Source organism: Rhea americana, unplaced genomic scaffold, assembly GCF_003343005.1.
Source record: "Rhea americana isolate MKP2758 unplaced genomic scaffold, rheAme1 scaffold_74, whole genome shotgun sequence".
NCBI classification, from domain to species: domain Eukaryota; kingdom Metazoa; phylum Chordata; class Aves; order Rheiformes; family Rheidae; genus Rhea; species Rhea americana.
This window is the reverse complement of record NW_028186912.1, coordinates 1,685,217-1,711,224: the sequence shown is the minus strand read 5'-3', so window position 1 is coordinate 1,711,224 and position 26,008 is coordinate 1,685,217. Positions and strand designations below refer to the sequence as shown.

Below are 26,008 nucleotides of genomic sequence, written 5' to 3'. Positions count from 1 at the left end.
CATTTCCAGACTGGGAATGTTGTCTTACGTAGTCCAAATTGCTTCAATAAATATTATAGTGTACCTTCTCACAGCTTCAGGAAAGCCCTGGATTTCATGCAAGAAAGCAGTCCACATGTAGCATGGACAGATGACTTCTAGCTTTCAGCTTCTAGCTTTCATGCCCTCTTATACAGAATCTACCTAGAAATTTCTGGATCATGTTTAATAACAAATTCTGTAGCACATATTACATAACTAAAAAATACAATAGAAATATAAAGATATCTGGAAAAAATAAAGCTTTTCAGACTCTTACTCCTTCAGACCCAAAGATCTTCATAAGAGTAAGACAATAGAAAAGGCAAAGTCATAAGGATATTGACAGCCCTCAGTTATTAACTGACATTTTACATAACAAGATGATTCATTATAGAAACCAGCAGCAATGAACTATGATTATACAAAGCAAAACAAAACCTGCCAGTAAGTCATCTAGGCTTTACCGAACTCCTCCCTGCCAAATACCACAGGTTTTTGTGCATATAAAGCACATACAGTATGCTATATGTGCATTTGTCTTTTGTGCTTTTTAGACACGCACAAAAACTGCTCAAGTATCCTAGGAAGGGTTTACAGTAAAATTCTGCAAGTTGTTTAAAATTAAAGCAGTAACCCAAGTTGGTGATTCAAAGTTGTACGTTCTTCCTCCTTTGAAACAAGCAAATAAAAATAGAGCCATATACATGTTATCAACACATGTATTTATAATTACACACTGATTCAGCAAGAAAAGTTAGCAGGAGAGAGCTAGTGTTAAATATTCAGCCTCACGGTGTTGCAACATCTCTTCACTTCGGTATACAAAGCCTAGAACTTGGGCTATAGAAAGACTGTAGATCCTTCGTTCCAGCATGGAGTGCTCTATACATGGTTACTTCTCCAACGCGGAATGCTCACCCAGTCTTGCTCCAGTCACTGTAGAAAGGCAAAGAAAATAAATTCTGAACACAAATAAGAAAACAAAAATTGGTAAGAAATTATGAAAACCCTTAAATGATTTAGAAACAATACTACTATTGTATTTGAATTGATGCGTGACAGCTCAGTTTTTAATGGTTCACCTACACCAGTTCTTTAACAAAATACAATTAAAAATGTGAATCAGATCTTACGGGATATCTGTTCCAGAAAGAACAAATGACTAAGACTCTTGGAGTTTGACATACTAAATGGAACCTAAAAACAGAGGTAGCTTTAAGTCATGCACAAAAAAGTGATAAAAAACACATTTTCAGATCATGCTCTAATAATAGAGCTACCAAATACTACTGTGCAGCTGAAATTCTATGACTTGACACTACAGTGGTACATAATAAATATATTGTAAGAGTCTACACACTATCACAAAAAAACAAGCATCAAAGACTTGTTTAGCACAAAAGCTTACGTCTGACAAATTCAGACAGTCCACCAGGAGATGGGGAAATGCTTTTCTAATCTCCTGACACATCATGATTTAATTTTTTAATATTAAAGTCATTTTAGATTAGTCCAATGACACAAACCATTAAAATATATCCACAGACTTCCTTTTCTTTATCAGGCCCACCAGAAAGACTGAAAATGTGAGACAGTATTTTAAATGCTCTAGTGATTGAACGTCTCTTCTTTTCTGTCAGAAAGGCTCCACTATTAATCAAAATCCTGAATCAAAAATCAATCTGCTAATACAAAAGAATGATTTGGCCTTCATAATATTTCATCAATGATTGCCTACAGAATTGAAAATATGCATTAAATTCATGCTATGGTGGATAAGACATTTCTAGACTGGATTCCTCTATTTGGACTTAATTATTTAGAGCAGTGAAGCAAGGAAAGAAAAAAAGCATACCTGCTAATACTAGAATAAAATAGGCTTTCCTGCTGTTTTCTCTTGCACATACGATGTAAAACGCTTCAAGAACTTGGGATATTCTCGTTTTGCCACTGCCCGTAACACTGATGCTGGTGCCCATCCACCTGGGTTCACTGGAAGTAGACATTAAGCTCAATTTAAATTGAATTCCACAAACCATGTATATGCTCAAATCAGCAGGTRTATGTCATGAATATACTATGTCAGATTCCAACTCCAGACAAGCCTGGGAATTATACCAGAGAGGCTAAGTGCTTCCACACAAAGGTCATCACCTGAATAGAAGGGCAGCATTCAGGCTGCAGGACTGTAAGAATAGTAGGAAAGACAGTGGGACACAGCAAGCCCTGTGAAAGACTATAAAAGTTTTGTTCATTTTTATGGTGCCAGTCTATATAGAAAAAAATTTTGTGTTGAGAGTCTTTGGAAAATATCCAAATGGAAGATTATATTCCCTAAGTACTTTTAAGAAACAACAGGAAAAAAAGATTTATTTATTATTTTAAAGAAAAATGAAAATCAACTTACTGTTTGTCAACTTCTCAATAATTATTGCAATCGTCTGCAAAATTGCTTCATGCTATTATTTTATAGATTTGTARAGCATTTTAAACAAAATTTGAACAGATTCTAAAATATGTTTGAATTCAGAGGTCAAATATTTTTCTGAAAGTTACTACTTCTCATATAATCGTAGATGAAAATTTGATTTGCCAATGAAAACTTTTTCTAACAGTTTGGAAACATCTAAATAGAAACCAAAACAGCTTACTCCAGAGTTTAACATCATATAGTATTATTTTTGCAGGATTTATAACAAATTGTATTACTATTATACAAGAGAAATGGTTACTGGAGCCATGAGAATGATTGTTCAGGCTTCTATTCTTTGGTAGGCCATGTAATAAGTGGTTAAAAAAATTAAGTAGATAAGCTACCCTTAGAAATTTTAGAATTTATTGTATCCCAATAATCCAATATTATTAGTACATTTCTAAAAACTGGATACAGTAACAATACAGTTTGTCTTTGATAATTTTGCAGTTGTAAGGATTCTACCATTATTTAAAAAAAAAAAAATCAAAAAATGTAAGGACTGGATTGTAGAGCTTGCAAACATCATACATTTGTACCTTCTTAACACTGAAGGCAAGAATTATATCTTTACTACCATCAGCTCTTCAGTTTAAAAGGCTGAATCAGGAAAAGAATTTTACAACAACAAATGAACAAAAAGTATACTATTACTGAAACTAAAAGCTATGCCAAATCAACCCAGTTGCAGACATTTCCTCCTCCCCTCTCCCAAGGAGGTTTTTAGGACCAGGCTACACAGTATTTCCATTTATTCCTCCCACAGTRCCAAACAATGAATGATTCCATTGATTGTTGTACCACATAATTTCAAGTCTTTCTGAACATAAAGAATACAGACACAATCCTAAAATAATTTTTCTTTTAAACTTCAATCTTTTTTTTGCCAGCACTCAGGTCCCCAGAATTAGCATACACAGCGAATGCCATATTGCAAAAATTATACTTACCATTAGCTACATATGTAATCTTGCATAGGATATTGTCCCTGCTTATTTCCTTGTTCCCCTCTGGTGGGCTTACTAACGTCTGACAAATCATAGCAACATTTATTTTTGCACGGACACATCGATTGTTCAGCTGCCAAAGAATGAAATATTTAGTTATCCCCAAACCAAGTTTATTTCAGCATCCTTGATCAATATTTTAATTTATGGTAATTCTAAGATACTTTGAAAGTCAAGAGAACTTGCATTCTAGCACTACATGGATGTAACAAAYGTGAATGAAGAGAAAGGTGCCTGGTGAATAGGAAAGGGTTAAAACAAAATGCCTAATTCTCAGATCCCTGTTTGCTTAATACATTAGTAATGAGTTACTTTGTTTATTATGACAATTGAGGAAGGAAGCATTTTTAAAAAAATATACTAGCATCTACAAATATAAGTTGGTAACTTTTCCATTATAAATAGGGAGAACCAAGGCAGAACTCAGTAGGCTGAAGGCTTAACAGATCTCATATCTACAGTTATACAAACTTATCCCCATAACATTATCTGACAATATTGAAGAGTTCTTGTGTGGAATCGAATCAGTATAATCTCAATTCTTTTAAGTGTTATCACTTCTCCAGAAATTTTGCTTCTGTGCTTGTGCAATACCTCAAATCAACTCACTGCTGAGAAAAGGCAAAACAGCTTTTGGCTCATCAGGTCATTGTATCAACAGATTTAAACAAATTGTATGGCTTTTCCTTAGAAGTTTCTTCTTTAYACTAGCATTGCAATATCATCATCACATAACAGAAAATGGTATTTTAGAAGCAGGACTTGCAGAATGAAAATACTACTTACAGGAGCACTGTCATGTTCCACAGAGAAGTTGCACACAATCCACGTTTCAGGGTCATTTTCACTGAATGCTGGTATCTTTCTGATGGCAGACAAATATAGCACATCCCTTTGAGAAGCAGGCCACACCCTCTGTAGAAAAGCATTCGGTTATAAGCTCTTCCAATTTTGCAAATTAAGTATCTGACTACTGTCATTTGATAACGGAAAACAGAAGCATTATAAATAAGTTATGTATAGTTAGTCATGTTATTTTTAAGGAAAAAGGTTTAAGTTGCATGCACTTTCCAGAACTAAAACAGAATACAGTTATTGTGCAGAYACATACAGTGTTACATAGCTATATTTATTTTAAGACAAACTTAATTTAAAAAGTTTAAGGCAAAAGATGAAGATCTTTGAAAGGCAAGGAACCTAGATGCAACAGCTGTTTTTCAGTAAACAAAGCGGCAGCTCCCCTGCAGCTTTCTGAACATCAGGTTTACATTTTAGCTGATACTTGCACCTGCTAGTTCAGCTTGTGGCTTAGCAGTAAGAAGATGAATCTACAGTTAGAATGTCTCCATACACATACATATGGAGAGAAAGAGAAACATTTAACAGAATATTTTTATAGAGCTATCACTTCAGTGAGATACGGTAAACTGATACTGTTAAGACAATGTTTCAGAAGTAAATGTTCTGATACAATAAAGTAAGCTACAGAAGCCACTTTCCTGATTCTCTGGGTGGGCAGAGGAAAGAGAATCAACTCTATCTAAATTTTACCACACCATAGAGTACACACAACTGCTTTATTAAAAATCAGTCTTCTGTTATGGCAGTTACCAGGTACCTGCACTACTGGTGAAATGGTCCAAGAAAACAATTTGTCTTAATATCCAAGTAAACTAATACTCAGAACCACGTAAGACTAAGGATCAATCTGTATACTTCCTTGCCAATTTTTTATTGAATCCAACTGTTATAATTCTTGGGTTATACTTGGAACGAGCATTTTGATAAAGATTCACTAGAACTGGTTGGTGGAAAAAAAATAATGCAAGTTAAAAAAATGTATTATACTGTTACATCAGCATATATACCACTCACAATGCAAGTGTGTATGTCAACAGCAAGTATTATTGCATCAAAAAAACACCAYGCGATACAATGGTGTTAGTTTGTCTTGCTTGTAATCACTGTTAATTTACTGCTTTAATTTGCTTTAGATGACCCTGTTTTGCTGGCAGTGATATATACTTAGAGATTAAAGAGTTCTCATCTGTTATTACTAGTTCTATCACATAGACCCACAGCCAATTGCACCATCAAACCAACTTCCAAAAATTAACACAGTTCAGTTTAATACAGAGCTAGTTCTGAACTGTTGTTTCAAGCAGTATTTTAAGCTGTTAAGTCATTGAAGTGTTTCATAATACATTAAAACAAATGCCTGAAGTTGTCTCAGTAAGGCGGTGTATACAGCTGAAGCATTATTACCTTATGTGTCTGGTAAATGATGATCGCGTTGTCAGCTAAAGTTTCCACAACGTGGAAATTTTCAACTGTTGCTAAAAGAAAAAAAAACATTAGTAAACACATACACAGAAAGTAGGCCACGATTCTAAACAATATGCTTACTGATAAACAAAACATAAGAATCAATCCTTACTTTCCCAGTCATTACGAACATCGACATTCCAGAAATAGTGGCAAACTTCATGCCCCGTTACACCTTTAACTGCATGTGTTGCCTTCAAAGGATCTAAAACTATTCCATTCTCTTCCACCTCTCTTCTGTATACCTGTGAACAAATACAAAGAAATGAGGAATAGAAAACGTTAAAATGATTGTATTTTAATTGTTTAAAATTTAATCAGCTTAAAAAACAAAAGCACTTACTTAGAAGACTAACAAATTTGTCATGTCAGTGCTCCCTGGTAATTCCCAATGTGGATATTCTCACATAGCACTTCACAATGAAGTGAGTGAGCCAGTATTTTGAATCTCTTCTCCAAAACCAATTTGGCTACCTTACTTACACTAGGCACAAGGATCATTACAAATACTTATAGTAGAGTAAATGAAACAGTAACTTACTATCATATAATATTTCATACAAATTTATGCCACTGATAACAAATTTTAAGTAGGAGAAAATAAGGAAGGAATCTGCAATGATGTAAAAGCTCTCATAAAAGTTAAATAGGATTCTGCATGACTGAATTGATTCGTGGCTATAGGTCTTGTGGACTCCAGCCCTAACTTGAACAATGCTATTCTCAGAGACAATTATTAACAACTTGCTGTGTGATAGCATTCAAAACGAGGAGAAAAAAATTTCTTCTTCTTAATAGCATACCATCTTATATCAGCTAAGTAAAGAAACAAAAGGTTAAACTATTTACCTTCATTTCTCCTTCTTCGACCACTAGTTGCCAATTTGCATCTCCTCCTACATCTTGTAAAGAATAAGTCATATGGTTTTGTACCACCTCTTCTACCTTTAAAAGAAAAAAGCACAAATTTTAAAAATATTCCTTACATTTTCTTAGACTGGAAACTGTATAGTACTGGAAACCACAACAAGTTAAGGCTTCAGATCTTGTGCAGGAGCTGACCTTCAACAGAACTCTCCATTGAAAGAGAGGGCAAGCAGATACTTCTGGTATTCAGAAACAAAAAGCAAAAAATTTGATTCAACCTCTAACTTTTCTTTATAGATTCTTCCTGTTCTCCCTTTATGGCTCTAACTTGTCAAAATTCACTATTGCTACCTACTGACCACTTTATTTTAACATATTWAAAAAAAAATCACATCTCTAAATAGAATTACGATGCACTGCAAGATTTGAAAGCCATGATTTAGCAAAGAGCACTTAGAAAGCTTAAAAAAAAGTTGAGGAAAAAAGGACAGACCACCTAATAATGTGAATAATATCAAAAACTTGTTGGAACCTCAGTCATGAGCAAAGTACACCMTATTCTTTCAGCAGTATCTTTACACAGTAAAATGGAAAGAATTTAAGAACAGAAATGCTTACATTCTAAAAAAATTAAGATGATGCAGAAACTCCATTATTTTTAAATATTTAAGGAGTTAGGCTTAAATAGGACAGCTGTGTGCTTTTCTTAAAAGGTCTGGTAATTGATATATTTTAATCAAGCTATATGAATAGCTAATTTTTTACTCCATATGATTGACATACAAGAGGTAGTAGGACAAGACAGACTTTTTAAAATCTAAAATCTTATTCTATAACCTTATGTTTCTTTTGTTTCCCACTCTCCACTATATCCGTCACTATTTTACAAATACTGTCAATAGCCAAATTTAGGTTTAGCACTCTTAAAAAAAAAAAAAAAAGGAGGGAAATAAGGTATCCACTTGCATTTAGCATTCACAAACATTGAAAACAATTAGATAACTTCTTCCATCTCCAAAACTTAAAGGTAAGTGACTACTAGAAAACTTGTTACAACAAGTAAATCTGATTGTCACTATTTTCCTGATTAACTAGACATTTTTTTTTAATTAAAGAAAAAGCTTAGGTGATTGATGAATACACTGATTAATCTAAGGAGCGCACAACCACAACATTAGTACCCTGAATCTGTAAGTGTTTTTTGTACAACTTCAGAAAACATTTTATACATATACACACACAGAGCTTCATAAAAGATAATACCTTCAACTGAGCAAGTAATACAAGTAGAGAGCGAAACTAAGGAATATTTGATGACCTTTTCTAATACAATATGGAATTGAAAGGTCTTATTTATGTTTAATGTTTAATGTAAATGTAAATTGTTCATACTATATTCCTTTTGGGAAACAAAAGACTAGAAGGAAAAAAGGTAACTGATCCAGATCAACATCCTCCATGTATAACAAAGTAAAATACAATGGATGGAATTTTTGCTTTATCTTACTTTAGCTGCAGATTTTGCTACAGAAACACAAGTTAAGAGTACAAAATTTTTTCCCCCTTTCTGTTGCAGGTAATGCTACAAACTAGGAAAACTGGCACAAGACTTGCGTTTTTGCTTCTATGAAGGCCATCTTTTCCTGTCAGTTACTAAATGGCTTCCTACAAAATGTCTATTTTCTTTCTTGGGACACTCTATGATAGCACAGTCCAAGTGAGGTAAAAAGGTAGACTATTTAAAACTTCAGTTTATTAGCACTAGGCTGCACTTCTTTCAGAAGAGGTTCCTCACCATGCTCCCAAACTTCCCCTGCAATATCTTCAGGTCCCTCTCTCTCTCCTCCACCAGGTCTTAACCTTCTATGGATACTGTTTACTTTATATGTTCTGTATTTTGCTGCTTCTGCTTTATGTATGCTAAATGCAGTGGAAGGAGAGGAAGGGCAAGGAAAGACAAGCCACAGGCACCCACCCACAGCAGCACGTGCCAAACAGCTTAAAGCCTTTGGAATTTCTCAGCAGCTGGCTCCCAAATTCCTCTGAAACCTCAGAAGGTTTTTAAGCATATATTGATTTCCCCCCCCGCCCCGGTCTTACTTTAGATGGTAAAGTTTCACTCCTGCTAATAAGACACATGACTCGGATCACCTTTCACAGAGCTACTCCTTAAGTTAGCAGGAGAGAGGGATCACCCCGGCAACTTTCAGAGCGGAGTGAACACTTCATTCCACTAACAAAAGCAATTACTTCTACTTGACCAAGGAACTGCAGTGCCCACAACTGGCTTGTGCATGCTGCCTGACCAACCAGCATGCAATTTACCCACAGGTCACTCTCTGTCAGCCTGCATCTATTCCAGCTGCCACACTGGGCACAGARTCAAGATTCACAGCTGCTTTGCTGCTAGGTAGGACACACGATTCCCTCTGGGTTCCTGGCAAGCTGCAGGAACAGTCTGCAAATGTATTTGTATCCTCTGTCACKCACACTAAGTCTGCAACCTTGAGTGGGCAGACCTTCACTTAAAAGACCCTCAAAACAGCTCAAGCTGTTTAGAGAATTGATAGTCCATTAAGAAATGAAAGTCATCTGCAAAACATCTGTAGAGTTTAAAGCCAAACCTCTCACTTAACTGGCAAAACAAATCAATACCTTTCYGAAGGCACACTGAGGAAATAGCTCCCATCGACATACATAAACAAAATAACTGATTTGCAAGAAAAGGATATTTTTTAACCTGTCACATAATTACCTTCTTTTCCAAATAYCCCAAAATAATAGAGTGCAATACCTGAATTATCCTTTGCCCCACTGAAAAGATTAGATGATCCTTCAACTGAAGAGGGTGAAAAGCCCCAGTGTAATATCAGGCAGTGGCCAGCATTATAAAAGAGTATTTCCTTTCTATTGAGGATTCCCCAGGGGTAGGAGAGAGATGTTAAAGGGTTCAAAACAGGCTGCAAAGGTTTTACAGAAAGATTACAAAAGGCTATCAAGCCTTTCAGGAATGAAACAAGTGACATAACAGAAGGGAGCTACATTTTAGAAGTACTTTAAATAGTACTCCTAAAACAGCTGAAATTAATCTAATAAACAACGAAGCCAAATGAATAGTGTCTTGGAACTCATAATGCCCCACAGCAAAATTAAGCACCTCGGTAATACTCATGTTCTTCAACAGCAAGTGAAGAAGCTAAACTAAGCCATGAATCATTCACRTATCCGGTCCATTTTTAAACCAGCACCATAATTAATTTTTAGGGAGTTCTGAATAATCCTCTGGGACTAGAAACATTTCTAGACTGACAATGCCAAGGTCACTCTTACAGAGAGAAGTGCTCCAATCACTGCACTACYCCCTCTATGCCCCAAAACTTCCACAATCATCTCTCTTCACAGCGTCCAAGTTGGCAATATGTGGTAACACTTCAGTACCTTCTCACACAACAGATGGAAGATATTGACCTAATTCAACATGTTTTCACCACTTGAACCACATTTTTACTCCTACAGGAATAATATTCCAGCGAAATCACAGAATATCTATTCAACTTTTATTTGAACTATTCAGGCACACATAGAGCTGCCAGGAGCCACATGACAATAGTTTCTACAGGAACTTTACTGCTCTTTGTTCTGGAACAAACAACTTAAGCTTCAGTGCTAATGACAGATCTCTAACATTTATTCAAGGTATAAACAGATACTGAATCTTCTGAGGGAGATACTAGAGCTCATTGTAGCTTTKGTCATCATATTGGTATCTTGATCACAGAAATCTCTTCCATCTCAGGATGACTGAAGATGTTCCAAACTATGGTAAAAATGCACACTCTTAGGAAGATACCTTTAGCAGGAGGATCTTGCCTACAGTGGTGCCTCAGCAATCAAGAACGTTTGTGCTTATCAATTTTAAAAACAAAGCTACAAGTTTCTACTTGATCTTTTACTGATATCAAAATTCCATTGCTATGAATTAAATCTAGAAACAAGTCCCATTTATTCAGAATCAGGACATCAGATACTCATTTACTTTATGAAAAAGTCAAATCCTGAGCCTGAGATGGATATTGATTTCATATTATCAAGTCTACAGCAGGTTGTCACCAAGAGAAGATATCCTGTTTTTCCCCCTACAAGACCCTGCTGTCTTTCACTGTCTGCTCACCAGCACTGAGGCTCTAGAGTAAGTGGACCAATTTGTTGATCCAAGAGAAATCTATCCTAGGGTGTAGGGGAAGAAGGTGAACAGAGTAGTTTTCTGTAAATTAACAAGATCACCTTTTCTGCAGTAAGTCTATTAACTTGAAACTGCATCCTAAGGCACTGGGTAGTCACTTCAATTTAGTATAACCCATGCAGAGCTAAAGAGCAACAGTTTGACTCCACATTCCAGTCCATTTAACTCTGTTCCTTATCTTTAACGTGAATTTGCATTCTTGCAATGAGGATCTGKTCAACTTTATTTATTTTTGATAGCTGGTTTTACAGTAACACTAGTGCTCCAATATTCAAGTTTACCATGCGTATGCACAAATGCCACCACAAGCATAAAAGGCAAAAATGAGAAGGCCCRTACATTTTAGCAGAGTTGCCCTTCAATTGAATTAGCCACGTACTCACAGCTCAATAAGCATCCAGTTCCCATCTTCAGAATCAAAGGTGCTATTACTTGGCACACCTGTCCTCCCATCCCCCTCCAAAAAACCCTAAAATACTAACTTGACTACTAGCAGTCCAGTCAGTGTGTCAATGTTTTGTAATGTGACCTGCATATTTTTTGCCTTGCTGCAAGTCAAAATTCTAGARATGTAACTAGTTGCAATAGGCCAAGGCAAATGTTGGGATTTCAGTCCAAAGAGCAAGTCATTAAATGTTAGGCTTCTGCTCAAAATTGAGAATAAAACCAACAGGTGGCATGAATCCAGACTCCGCTATTCAGAGGCAGTCCATTCCTTTTATTTGAAAAAGCAGGTGGTTTAGTGTTAGTAAGCAGCTTCCAACAGAACCAAATTATAAATTTCAGAGCAAAGTCCAGTTCGCTGCTTAAGAACATACAGGCCATAGCAGAAGGAACCTTACAGCAGCAATGCCATGTCTGAACAACATTGAGACTAAGGAGTAGACAAATGAATCCACCTGTCTAGTCCAACTTTGTAACTGCAGTCTTCAGAGCAAGCACAGAGGAATTTTGTGCATTAACAGAATGGCACAGTGACTGCATGCCCAAATTTAGTATGTCAGACTAACTTTCTGAAGGATCAATGAATATATTCAAACTCTTCAGTAAGCTCATATCTGCAATCTTGGTAAAGATGCATTATAATGACYTTCTAGTACTAAGACTAGTTGTAGATGTAAAAACAATACTACTGAATCTTAGCATTCAGCATCTTAATGTCATTACAAGCAACACAAAAAAGCATAGAAGATAAAGTTAAACCTTTGACTAATTTAAAAGCAAGAAAAAAAATCTAAATTCAAATAAGTCAAGTCTATCTCTAGCCCACATAAAACAGGTGTTATTCTACTTTTATAATAATCAGAAATGCAGATTAAGTTGTGCGTATTTTTGTTAAAGCTACTGAAATCAATTCAACAGTCTCACAAGATTTGGGCCTCTGCAGGAGTGATATGCACGCAAGCAGAATGTAAAAGAGACATCCATTTAGTATAGGAATAGAGAACTCCTTTGTTTGTCTCAATGTACTAGTTTAAAGCAAGCAGTGATTTATGTAACAAATACCCAGGTTCCAGAGAAGAGGATGAAATACAGCAAGATGTGCAACCCCCACTCTACGCATTCATACAGTACCTGGGCGCTGAATCTGTGAACATCATCAGAGGCACTGACTAGATCAATGGAAGACATGGAGGAAGAGCGACTATAGGGCTACCAGAGACAGACAAAGAAAAAACCAAGTAATCAGAACAAAGGCACAACAGAGCATTCAGTACCAACTTCCAAGCACAAGATAATGAAGAAAAGGAAAACAAAAGCACCATAAGCAGCAAGCACAGCAGCAAATGCTGATTTCATGCACCTATTATGTATTATACTCCCARTGTAGCCTTGAGAGGAGCGCAGTGTTTCCAGTAACACTAGAAGTAACACTAAAAAATGTCAGCTGGTTCTGATGTAAGTAACTGGATTTTTTCTAGTTTACTCAGCTCAATAAATTTTGTTGAAGGTATCTTATATACACTATCAAGTTAGCATGGTGGTTTTTCTCTTATTTAATATCTCAAACTGACACCCTTGATACAAGTCAGGATAAATAACTACTCAGATCAGTATTTTTTGAGCCAAGAGARAAAACAGTCTTTCTCCAGTTCTGGTTACTTCAATTAAAAATGAGTAATCCATTAGAAGTTACTAGAAACATCTACAAATTCAATCTCACCTACCCACACAAAATATTAAAAAATAGAAATATCGTAAGTCAACCCATTAGCCTGAGATGATGGGAAACATCTTACCTTCTGGACAAATCTATGAGTCCCCACAGCAGAATATGCATCTCCAGAGGGTAAGGATACTGGCCAATGCAATCTGACCTTTTCACTTTGAGACTGCAATGAGATGGATTTAGTTATTATTAGTTAGCTATTCAGGGCAATAACTAGATCTTGATAAATATCTGCAGTATTCTACATTCTTATTTACATTCTTATTTACATATTTGCATAATTTTTAAAGATGACTTTTATAAAGGATTCATATATACTTACATATTTAGTAATCAGAAACCAGAGACATTCAAACAAGTTAATATTTATACTGCCCTTTTCTACAAAAGCTGTGAATCCATTTCCTCAAAATTAATATTTAGCAAAAATRTTTAACTGTACAAATATTAAGAACTGAAATATGCTTCCAAATGCCAATATAAAGCATCTGGAGTTTTAGGAGTTGTACCCCAAGAGAACTTATTAGAAAGCATGCATGAAATACCTGCCATTAACACATTTTGCAAGTATCAGTACCTGTTCTTCCATTTTATCTTGTCTATCGAGAGCAGCTTCAACAGCATCAAAAAATTCTTCTTCATTAATCAGACTATTAGGACCCTCCTASACCATAAGAAACATAATCAGTTCAAAATTCAGAAGACATGAGAGTTGCATTTAACAACAACAAAAGWAGTCCAGCTATTGAGTATATAACCAATTGAAGGAGACATTTCTCCACTGACCTCAAGWCTTTTCAGCAACATTCTTAGATTACAGTTCATCTGAAAACCCTACATGTTTTTCTAAAAAAAAGATATTCCTAATCTCTAAGTGTAACTTAGGGATCGTTATATTAACGAGCAGCAAAAAATTTCCAGAAACTGAGGACTGAAGAACAAAGTCAATATACTTTGCCCTCRGATTTATGTTTTAATTACACATCATCTCTTGTGTTAACATGCTTACATTTATGTCACACTGTAAACATTTTAATTGTGTAATTAGACTTCCTTGATAATATTACAGTGCCTTAGGCAGATTTCAGGCATGTGCATGACATGACAGAACAAAATCCTGAGGATGTCTTTATTGAGAATTCTTGGAAAGAGTATTTAACACTAAAACAGCAGGCAGAGTTGCATCAACCACTACTAAAACTCAAAACTAATATGCCATAAAATGCCGACTTAAACAAGTTTACAGCTTTGGCTATATTGTAAGACAGACTATGGTCTCACAGAATTTAAAAGGAATTTTCAAATTAAAAGTGCCTTACAACTGGGAGAAGTAGAAGTTTCTTTGTAGTTAGTATTGACACTAGCTCTCCAAGGTTTAACTTTCAATTCCTCTGACTAAAGTTTTCGGGGTTTTTAAATACTCTGCCTGCTATTCTTTAGTCTCACAATGTTTGACTGAAAATCATTTTCCACTAAAGTTTGAGTTACAGTACATAATTCAAGCACAGTTTCCACTCCCTTACTTGTTTAGCTTTGCAGTAGTCAGTCTGGCAAAGAACAAAATTAAGTAGGCAGCTGCTTACAGAAGTTTTTTGTTTGTTTGTTTGCTTGTTTTTCTTTTTTTAAGAAAGAAACCACATATAACACTACTCAAAGATTTTTAGAAACCATTTAGACCCTTTAGAAGTTTTTTTTTTAATTTTAGCTACACAACTGAGGCAGATGCTGTGCATTAGGTACCAAATTTGGAGACTAAAAGGTGAAAATGGACCAGGATGAGGAAAAGAGATGCAAGAAAGGGAATGTAGTATTTCTTCCACAGTCATGGAGCTCTAGAAGAGGAAGAGAAATATGAAGGTAGACAGGAAATACTAATGGTAGGATGAAAAATATAAAGGAAACCTGGGGATCAATGTAAGGAATTGAGGGAGGAAGAGAGGCATAAGGGAAAACAGACATTGAAACAATGGGGAAGAGAAACAGAAAACACACCATACAATGCAGGCAACTATCTGCAGAGACAGCAAGCTTCAAGTTTTCCATCTAGAAATAAAAACTTCCCCACTCCCTCATTTCAGACACTACAGAACTCCCTTCTCAGAGGGCAGACCTCAGGCAGTCTTTAAACAGACTATTCTGCTACCACTGGAGCATAGCTCTACTTTCGATAGGCTAAAATCTCTCATGCCTCCAATTCTTTCTTTCCCTACAGACACTAATATACTGTTTTGGGGCTCACAGCAGAATAAAAAAGAAATATGTAAGAACAAGAACATATATAGGTGAAAGTGTTCCACAGAGTACTTAAAAATCTGAAAACGTACCAGGATATCCCTAGAACATGGATTAACTTAAAACTTTCAACACATTAACATTCAGAGATGGTATAGATGTTTCCTGTTTTTGTAACCATTCATTTAAAAAGACAACTATTTCCAGTACAGATTGTTACAGAAATGATTTGAAACTGGAAATTAAATGYAATTCACATGTGAATGCCATCTCAGCAATATTATTTGGTATCCTATGAACAGTAAGAACAGGTGAGTTTCTGAAACAAAAACTAAGATTTGAGATAAAAGGACATCAAAATTGTTTGGTAGCTTTACAGAGTAACTTCCCYCTCCGATTGAGAGAATGATTCAGTCAACTGAAAGCAGCATATCAGCACTGTCAATATTTGGGAAAGTACTATTCAGAAGCATTAAAAAAAAAAAACACAGAATCACAGAACAGTTGAGGTTGGAAGGGACCTCTGGAGATCTAGTCCAACCCCCCTGCTCAAGCAGGGTCACCTAGAGCATGTTAGACAGGATCGCACCAAGCAGCAAGGTTTTAGAGATCTCCAGCAAAAGAGACTCCACAAAAAAAAGCAAGTATTTAATGGGTATGAAGACTAAAAAACTACATTAGAACCTGAGGCTACAGAAAATGAAAACAAAATAAACAGTGCATGCTTATCTGCTGTTCAGTTTCAAAATCAAGAGCTATTTGTTGTCACAAGCTATTCTCTAAAGTGAAGCTGGCTTTCAGGTGACAGTAACAGGAACAGTGAAAGAACAGAAGTAGCAATGATCTCCTTGTCCAGTAAGGACACTGTGACTGTAAGTCGGCAATTAAACTCTAAGACTCGTGTTGGAGTTCTGGAAAGCAGGCATGCTTTACTTGTGGCGCCAGGCGCACAGGGGATCAGGGGATACTTCCTCCAGGTGTGCGTGCTGGCACTTCCTATTTGTAAGCATATATAAAACATGGTTCATTATTATTCATTAAATTCCCGGAAYTTATTTGAATATACATTAATCAGTGATTGTGCACAGTCTGCTCCTTGGGTGGTCGTCTCATAAGTTTCGAGGGTCTTCTGGGGTCCCCTGGTGGTCATCCATAGTCTTCCTCACCCTTTCCTTCTAACGACCTTGCAAGTTGGCCACTTGCACACTAGATTCCTCCGGTAGTTACACAACATTATTCTGCTTAGCCTGCRGACCATGTTGCCTATTTCCTGGCCTATCTATAGGTGCAAAGACTTCCTTATCTTTGCCGCCAGACATGCTACCCAGGACATTCTATTTCCTTTTGTAACCTATGCAGCTATGCAGATACAGCAGTGTAGCGAGGAATGTGCATTTTCAGCTGAAGATTCAGGTTGTGCACRGGTAACACCTAGCTTATCTTGCATATTCAGGATGCTTCTTCTGTCTGGTATCAACACCTCTAAATAATCTTCTCCAAAAGAGAAAGTATATTTGTAAGTGGGAAGATAAAGACAACCCCGTACTATAAACCTAATCTGTAGTTACGCAAATTTTAGRGGCAGAATTACAGTATCCTTGAAGGGATTTTTAAAAGCTCAGGTACCTACTAAAAGCTCAGTTTTCTGCGCACTGTATTACCCCTGTCTCACAAGACAGATGTTGTTAGCTCTATCAGATGTACACAGCTGTTAGCAAGATTCTCTGCTCTCTATTTTACTTTTCAAAACAAATCAAGTCAGAGAATTTAAACATCCAGGCAGATCATTACTTGAAAAATGAAGTGCGATATATTTCTCGACTCTCATGTTGCCAGCTTTAACAAAACCAACATTCTGTATTATAAAGCAAAAAAGGTACAGAAGAGAAGTGATTTTGAATTAGGTTTAATCTATGAAAGTAAATTATAGTACMTTTCCAGTCTCTTGTAGAGTTCCTCTTAGTAATTACTAAGATGTTTACAAACGTGTTTATTTCAGAATTTCACAAGAAACTTGACAGTAGTTAGATGTTGAAGCAAAAGCAATTTCTGCTTTAATTCTCTGAATTTTAGCTCCTTAATAAATAAACAAGGGAGTGTGAATAAATGAATAAATCACTACATGTATTTCATGCAGAGATCAGTAAAGATAAAGGATAAAGGTTCCTATTTTGGAGCTGAAGCTTCAGATAGTTTGATGGAGTAAAGAATTTGTTAGAAAGAAATAGGCCATCTTCTGCCAATACTGCCTCCTTGGTAACATACTGGTCATATTTTGGGTTGAGATGAAAAGGGAACAACCTCAAACTTTAAAGCATGTGTCATACTCGGCTACTTAGGGAGCTCATAATCAGGTGGACAAAGCAGAACTGCTACCTATCTTTTATAGTTACGCCTCGTTCACAGTAGCCAACCTAAGCTCAAATATCTAGTCTACCTATTCCTCAGGCTACGATTTGTAAGAACATGTTCAATAGTCTTAGAAATGTTTACAAATTAGCCAAGCTACATTATAGGTGCATTAGCTCATGTTATTTTTCAGAAGGTTGTTTAAACAACTCAGAATTTGACTAAATACTTAACTGCTGAAATATGCAAYTTAAGTGAAGCAGAACCTAAAAACACTGAATTTATGAACTTGCTTAAAGTGGCAATGGCAAGCTAGAATCAGTTTAGCTTAAACTTCCCATTCTAGGGCTGCCTCTGCAGTCAGGATTTTAGTATTTCATATCTGTCCAGCYGCCCATTCAATACAGAAAGCATGAAACTGTTTGTATATGAGCACTATGAAGTGTATAAAAGACATACCAGAAATATCTGCAAGCAAAATGTTCTAGACAAGAGCAGAATAATTAAATCAGAGGTGAAGACAGACCTCTTCATTCTCAAAAGATTTAAGGATTGAGATTCTTCATGCAACTTCCAAGATGGAAAAAAAGAAGTGGCATAAACACATACATCACTTGCACAAKCCAAACACCACAATTTACACACATACACATCACTTCGAGAAACAAACCAAACTTTATAAGTTTTAAGGTTCTCAATCTTCAAAAGYATAACCTGTACCTCATAGTCTGGCCCTCCAAAATGAGACTTCTTCTTCAGTTCTGTCACAGCATTTTTGTATGCTTCTTCTATTCTTCTCCTTTTCTCAATCTCCTGTAAAATTACATGAGTATTTGAGGCAGGTAGAACGAATCCACTGGTAATAGTAAATATGTCAATATTTTTTTTTCTTCCAAGTAAAGTTTGCAAGGCTGCTAGATTTCCTGCTTTTCTACTTTTATTTACATATAGGAATTATGTATTTGTGTTATATATATGTGTGTGTATATATATATATATATATATATCAATATAAAATATCTGTTTTTACACACACACACACACAACAAAGGGAAGTAACTACTTACCTTTGGAACAGCTTAACTCACGTGAAAAATACTAATTCAGCAAGCAGAAACTGCTGTTTAGCTTAAACATAGCTATTCCTGGTTTGTTAAGGGTCAGATTTTGTGTGTGACTGATGGTTTACATAAACCTCCCTGACACAGATGCTTGGGCACAGAGAGAATAGTAAGACTGGTAAAAAGCTAACTTGTTGAATAATGTGAGATGAGTCACTGCATGTAAGCTTGCATCTATAATTAGCCTGCATAGCATCCACGTGAATCATTTCATGAACTCCATGCAAAGACTAAGAGCCCAACATCCTTCTCCCCTAACAGGTGTGTGTCTGCCAGAGCCACCACAGCCTATGCCACTGTGCATTTCAAGTAAATCAGAAGTTACACTGGAAAGAATCTGAGATTCCCTCCTTGAACTCTATACACTGGCACATATTCCCTGTGAACAGGTATAAACATTTTTAATTCCTCTGTTTCACAGCTTTAGTGCATGAGATGTTTCTGTTCCTTTTCAGAATCACTTTCAGGTGGAAGAAAGTGTTAAGTCTCACAGGTGACAGCTGGACACTGCACATTACTACTTGCAGCTACAAACACAATTATTCAGCAACTGAGTTTCAGCTTGCAAGATTTGGTAGAAAACTCTGCTAAAACACACTAACAGGTTTGATTTACCACTGGGAATTCAGCAGTCACATTCACTTTGAAACAGGTACTTTAAGCTTAGAAACTGGAAAGGAAAACAGTATAGTTTTCCACAGGAAAAAAATCTTATGAGAAAAGCTTCACTTGGAGATATATATAAAAAAAGACACAGACTGTCATTATCTGTGAATGCACACTTTCCCTTCCTGAAATACTATCAAACAGGCTATACCTGTTAACAGAAAAATTTTCAGAAAAATTTACAAGTTTCCCTATTTTGAAAGTAACCAGAGAGCCCTGAAGATGTACAAAACATGACTAGAGTATAAATCATTAAGAGAAAGCACAGAAATTTCACCAGAGTACTCTGAGTACAAATCACACTTTCTGTACTTCAATTTGCAAGTTACTGATAATTCAGACRTGTGTCAAAAGAAAACTCTTCACTCCAAATCTGCCAGCTCCAGTTGGCAACAACATCAAGTAATGTAGAAAATGAGACTGACTGCACAGCAAAAAAATTACTGATATATTAAAACTTTGGAGCATCTAGTGAGACATTTTAATTACAAATGTCAAAAGTGGACAAAATAAACTACTTACTAAAAATGTTAATCTTTAGGTAAAAGTTAATTTTCAAAAAATAAGTTCATAAATAAATTCATAAATATTAATTAATAAGACCAAAGGAAACAAAAACTACAGTCCTGTGGCTTAGGGTTTTGTTATGAATGTAGCAATGGACCAGATACTGGAGATCAAATGGTTTCCAAGTTTATCACCCCTATTTAAGGAAACTCAACTTTAAAATGCATTCAAGAGCCTCATATTGAAAATTTCACTGCACTGGGACAACAAAAAACCCGAGCTCATGATTGGATTTATTCCTTCTTAACAGCTAGGAAGAAAAGCTCCAAACTAAAGCTGTAGCTACCTGTGGATTAATTACATACTTTTGTATTAATTTTATTCTTGTCTCTGTTTTAGTAACAGAGAATGATTCTAATTTTAGAAATTTATATTTTGTTTAAGTGCACTATTTAAGTATTCTCTTTCAAAACTGAGATGCTTCTACAATGTGTTTGTTTTCAGATATTCAGAAATAAAACTCCCAACCTTTAGAATATAATTTTAAAAACATTCTTTTTCATCTGTTTGCAAAAAAAGGGCAATTGCTTCTAGCGAAAGACACCCACTCTTCATAGCACTGCACCCAACTAATTTCAAACTGTAGTCACCCCTGGATTCAACAAGCTCTGTTGACCTTGAGCTTCTTTAATATTAGAGACATTTTATGAGAGTTAACTGAAATTATATTTCAAGTTTAGCAGACAGATAAATCTGTCAGTTTAGATTAATTTGGCCCTCTACAAGATGAGGCCTATTTGGGATAGCCCAGATCCCATATGAGGTAGTAGGACTCTTGCTAGGTAAATAAGTTATGCTTTGCATAGATAAGAAAACTACTGGAGTGAGAAAGCTGGAGAGGAAAGGAAAAGCAAAGGGCTCGATTACAATGGAGTCTACACTACTTCCAAAATAGTCATTAATTTCTGTCACTGACAAGCCCGCACAGAACGAACCCTGACGAGGGAATCTGCTGGGAGTCGAAGGACAAATTTGACTGCTCCCTTTTAGTCCTCTAGTTGGTCTTTTACATGTACTGAACACAAAGTTACAAGAGCTCAAAAAAATTCTCCTATCCTAGCTAGAACATAAATGCAAAACAGCTGCCCCATTTCAGAGAGTTTTTCTCTCTATTACCTCTCAGAGAAGGTATTCTTAAACATAATTATCTGACAATATTTACTTCCTTCTCAGAGCAGTATAAAGTCCAAGAGTACAAAGATCAACACACTTCTCCACCTACATTTATGAGATGACAGAGCAATAGCTTTTGCCCAGGCCCACAGTAAAAGAGAAGAGAATTTTACAAAGACATATTTAGCCACTAAACAATAAGAAACAAACTAAAGACTCACAACTAAAGTGAAATACTAGTAGAGCTCTGAATAGAGAGAAGTGCTGCCTTCAAATTTTGTATTAGTCCTATCAAAAATCACCTCTTCTAGAAGGCTAGCAATTAAGGGAGTCCAAAAGRAAAACAATTACTTTATATTAGAATTACATTACTTTGCCATGAGTGTGCCACARACATCAAGGCTGTGCAGTCTCCAGCCTCAACAGTTTGAGACCAGACTCAATAAAGCCCTGAGCAATCTGGCCCGACCTCATAAGCTGCCCCTGCTTTGAGCAAGAGGTTGGACTAGAGACTTCTTGAGATCCCTTTCAACCTGAACGATCCTCTGATCCTGTGAAAAAGCTTCTCCGTCCTGAATCTGCTCTTCCAACTACTACGTGCAGCAATGACACATTAAGTATTGAAAGATTTAGTAATATAGTTAGATAGGACTGAGACTTCGACACGCTGACAAAAAAAAGTCTGAAAATAGGGACAAGGATCCRAATGTGCAAGTATTTTTTCCAACTTCCTTAATTCTTTGTTTTGCATGCCATTAATGCACACACAGTAAGAGCTGAAGTGTGATGCACACCATGTGGAAACATGTTAAATTAAAACCAATAGACAACAGCAGCCGAAGGACTGCCCAGAACTCTAGCCAGTGATGGTAGGACTCTGGAAGTCAAAGCCTGAAGTGCAACCTCCCATGCTTCCAGCCATCTCATCTGAACAGAGAAAATACTGCTCCTTTTGAGCTACTATAGTGGTTGAGTAAGCTTAGCATGAACTACCACTGCCAGCAGAAGACAGATTAAAAGCCCACACACCTAAAACACTAATCAGCTAATGTAAACTTATTAGCTTTAAGAAAATAATTTGAGTGAAATAAAGCATCTTATTTTAAACAGACCTTTAAAGTTAGAATTGACTGTTCCTCAGTATTGTCACCATCTCTTATGGTTAAAGCATTTCAGATATTTGTACATCATTTTGCAAGCTTGGTAGTTAAGTCTTTCTTAAAAGGCTGCAAGCATTATGCTTACTACTATGGAATACCGTCAGATATTATTTATATTAAAAAACATAGGAATACTATCTGAACAAAGGAAAAGAAAAAATAATGGGTAATGTTACTGTATCGCCAACAGCCAAAACGAGGCTTTAACATTTTATTGGAGTAAATGAGAGTACCTAAAACTAATAATGTACATAAAAATAAAAGCAATATCTAGAGTAGAAAGATTAAAGAACAACCCAAATGACAAGCTAAAAAACCCATTTTTTTTAAACAAAAATGAAAGGAAGATGATCTTACCTTATCTAGCCTTTTTTGCCAGCTTTCTTCACGTTTTACCATGAGTTCAATACAATGAGAGAGTGTAGCAAGGATTCCAGCAGTAGTTGCCTTGAAAGTTATAGCTTCTCCTTTAAAGTCTATGCCATTAATTCCTTTAGGTGCCACATGCGGAAACACTAAAAACAAACATGAATCATTCACTGATACCTATCTTTAACTCAGATGAACATTTTTACATGTATGCTTTTTATATAAAGTGTTTGAAGAAAACATCACACTGGCTAGGTAATTTAAAAACACAAAGTGCTAATAWTTTTTCAGCTAGCCACATGATAAGGAAAGAGATTCAGAAGGGGGGAYGCATCCCCTAAGCTTCATCTTGCTATACTGTATTTCTTCAAGTCTGCTTGTAATGCTGTATTACTCTGCACTCTGCAGATCATGTGGGTGGAGGGAGTGGTAATACTTTGTAACAATAGCAGTTTGACAGCTTGAAGTGAGGCCTAATTAAGGCAACCTTAAAACATATCTGATACAATACTAAGAAAGCAAAAATTTCAAAATGCAATCAAACCCCAAATGTAATAGTCATGGCTGTTTTAAGTAATTATATATTAAAAACTCAAATGTATATGCGTAAGATAAAAGTTGTATCAAATATGCTGAATTATCCAAGTACTGTGGGTTTTGCATTTCCAACAACTACTTCRTGCTGTCAAGCAAGCCATCTGTTGCTAAGGCTATTTAAACAAATCACTTAAAAACGTGTGACAAAAAAAGTACCTATTATATGTCAAACTCATATATAGGTTGACAGAATAACAAATCAAGTACAACACATTAATGTCATAAATATTAGAAAGTAGAAGTAACACCCATGTCGTACTTGACTGAGCCTGGCAAGTAACTCCTGCTATGCCATGGGGCAAGCTCACTAATTACTACCCTGCTGGGACTTGCACATTTTTTACTCTGTCAGTTTGTCARCATGGCACTGTTTCATGATTTAGAAAGTACAGATAAATATTTGTGCAAGTTTATCTGTCTGCAAGGGTGAACTGGAGCTTTCAGGCAGCTCAATTCTTGTAGGTATCAGAAATACAATTGTTCTCTAATGGTAGAGCACARTATCTGCACTGAAGAGAATAGCAAGCGTCACATGGTCTTGAAGCAATGGCTTTATAAGTCTCCAGGGGTTTTTATATACGCCCTCCTTTCACTAGGGATCAAACAATTTTCAAACACATGATTAATGACTATACATTGCTTAYTGAGGTATCTGAAATAGCGTATGCTGTGAAGAATACAGCTCTTTTTTTTTTTTTTTTTCATATGAATCAAGAATAATTCTTAAAAGCTARAGATGGTGGGGGCTGGAGAGAAATGGAAGGTAAAGGGAAAAAACCTGCTCCAGAAACAATAATGTGCAGATCAGTCCTCCTTCCCCCAACAGCTGCAGAGGGAACACAGGGAGGMGGCCAAAACTGTAGAAGTGGTATAAGCTGGCAAGGGAATGATGCAGTGGATTCACTGAGAATAATGAAAGTTATACAAACAGAACCTTCACCATAAAAATACTTCTTTACTTGAAAAAACAAAACAAAAAAAGCAAAAAGAAAGCAGCTTATACCAGTAAAATAAACCTTCCTGTTGGTTTAGCCTGCATGCAGGCTTACCAGCACAACTACGCTGCTTATAAAGGTGGTATTTTCTTATCCTTAAGTACACAACATGCTGAAGAAACTACTATCGGATGCAGAATTATTTCAGAAATCTGTATAATAGACTGTAATAGGGATGTAGCAATACAGTCATTTCCTAGAAAAAAGTCAGTCTACTTTTCTTGACTATTTTTGAATCTCAGCTACAACTCAAAAAGTAACTATCACAGCTAACATAAAACTGACCTATCATCATGAACAAAAGAAAGTGTTTTAGATTTCACTGCCTAATCTCAACCTTTTCAGAAGGCTGAAGTTATTTCATGTTAGACATAAAACAGTTTTGAGTACTCTTACTTCCTAGCAGATGATTGCATTCTTAAAACCTTAACTATTTGCTTTCTACCATCATAATCCAAGTTCATTGAACAAATTCATATATTTATTCACAACTACATACGTAGTCATTGAAAAGGAAAATAAGTGAAAGSGATCATAATGCATCTTTTCCTCAAACATTTACAAAGAAAAGTAACTTACCTTCTGCACTTGTCTTTTACAGAGGTAACTTGAAACGTTGTTATATACAAATACCATTACCCAGAACTCAACAAGGCTTTTTTAAAACAGGCCTTTTTTTTTTTTTTTTTAAAAAAAAACTAGGTGGTAAAAACTACAGCTCACTGGAGGACAGCTTGCAGACAACCAATGCCATTCTGTAGCCTAGCCACCCCTAGAGTAAGATCAATGATCACAATGATATATAGCTTATCTGAAACTACAATAAAGAATTCAGGGATAAACGTGAAAGGCAAAGGTATGTGCTGACTCATAAGCAACTGGTGTTTACGGTGCTTTGTGGAAATTACAGAGTTTAAGACTTTTCTGCGTGCAAAAAAGTAGGACAACAGCTATTATAAAACATACTCGTGAAATAATTTAGTAACAGAAGAAATAACATTGCCTATCCAAGARTAAGGGTCCACGTGGGGATCTGCTCGGTTGCCAGCTTTGAGACACAGAAGCATCTCTAGGTGTAAACTCTAGCTGGCAGCGTGGACTGCAGCTCACACTTGGCAGCTGCCCCAACCCCTGCTTGCTCTGTCAGGCAATACACATTCTTGGTTGTACAAGCACATGAAGGCCATCTTATCACACCTTCTGTGCTTCTAAAGCAGGGAAAATTAATCTTTTTTTCCACATATCTCAGGTTCTTTTAAGTGGCACCACAGGGCCRAAGCATGTAAGCATCTCTAGTCCTCTGAATACGTGAGCTCCACAAAAACAAAATACCAAAACCAAGTTCCCTCTTTAGAGCCTTTACTCTGGAGTGTAATGCTCTTCTACGTTAGCATACCTTAGCTCCASGTTTTTCTAGCTGTCTTTTCCATCTCCCCACACACCTCTGTTACTTGCTCAAACCACTAAGTACACTACAAATTCTCCATTTGTATATTACCCCCTCCCCCCCCCCAAAAAAAACTTCAAAAAGATCTTAAGTTCAGATCTTAATGAAGTCTTCTTGATGCCCAAAATGGTATATGCAAAAGCTCCTTTAATTTGCCTMATTTAGGTAGGGCTTCACTTTTATACTACTAAGTGGTTTACCACACTTATAAGTGATACAGAAACATAGAGCAGTGCTTTGAAATAATAGATTACCCAAAACACACATTTGTAGTAAGATACTCCCC

General features: G+C 36.1%; 1 protein-coding gene across 2 annotated transcripts in view; it reads right to left on the bottom strand.

Annotated features, from left to right (window-relative positions):
• Nucleotides 1-722: 722 nt before the first annotated feature.
• CERT1 (ceramide transporter 1) overlaps nucleotides 723-26,008 on the bottom strand; it is a 72,570-nt gene continuing 47,284 nt past the window's right edge. Inside the window, exons 8-19 of one of the 2 annotated variants that reach the window (XM_085322103.1) lie at nucleotides 22,672-22,829; nucleotides 18,408-18,500; nucleotides 13,684-13,770; nucleotides 13,177-13,269; nucleotides 12,512-12,589; nucleotides 6,676-6,771; nucleotides 5,939-6,071; nucleotides 5,767-5,837; nucleotides 4,288-4,416; nucleotides 3,445-3,574; nucleotides 1,877-2,013; nucleotides 723-957 (exon numbers count right to left, since the gene is read on the bottom strand). In XM_085322103.1, the coding sequence (XP_085178229.1) occupies nucleotides 1,886-2,013; nucleotides 3,445-3,574; nucleotides 4,288-4,416; nucleotides 5,767-5,837; nucleotides 5,939-6,071; nucleotides 6,676-6,771; nucleotides 12,512-12,589; nucleotides 13,177-13,269; nucleotides 13,684-13,770; nucleotides 18,408-18,500; nucleotides 22,672-22,829 (1,196 nt within the window). In that variant the 3' untranslated portion in view covers nucleotides 723-957; nucleotides 1,877-1,885. The remainder of the gene's footprint in view (nucleotides 958-1,876; nucleotides 2,014-3,444; nucleotides 3,575-4,287; nucleotides 4,417-5,766; nucleotides 5,838-5,938; nucleotides 6,072-6,675; nucleotides 6,772-12,511; nucleotides 12,590-13,176; nucleotides 13,270-13,683; nucleotides 13,771-18,407; nucleotides 18,501-22,671; nucleotides 22,830-26,008) is intronic. The other variant, XM_085322104.1, reaches the window with a different exon arrangement.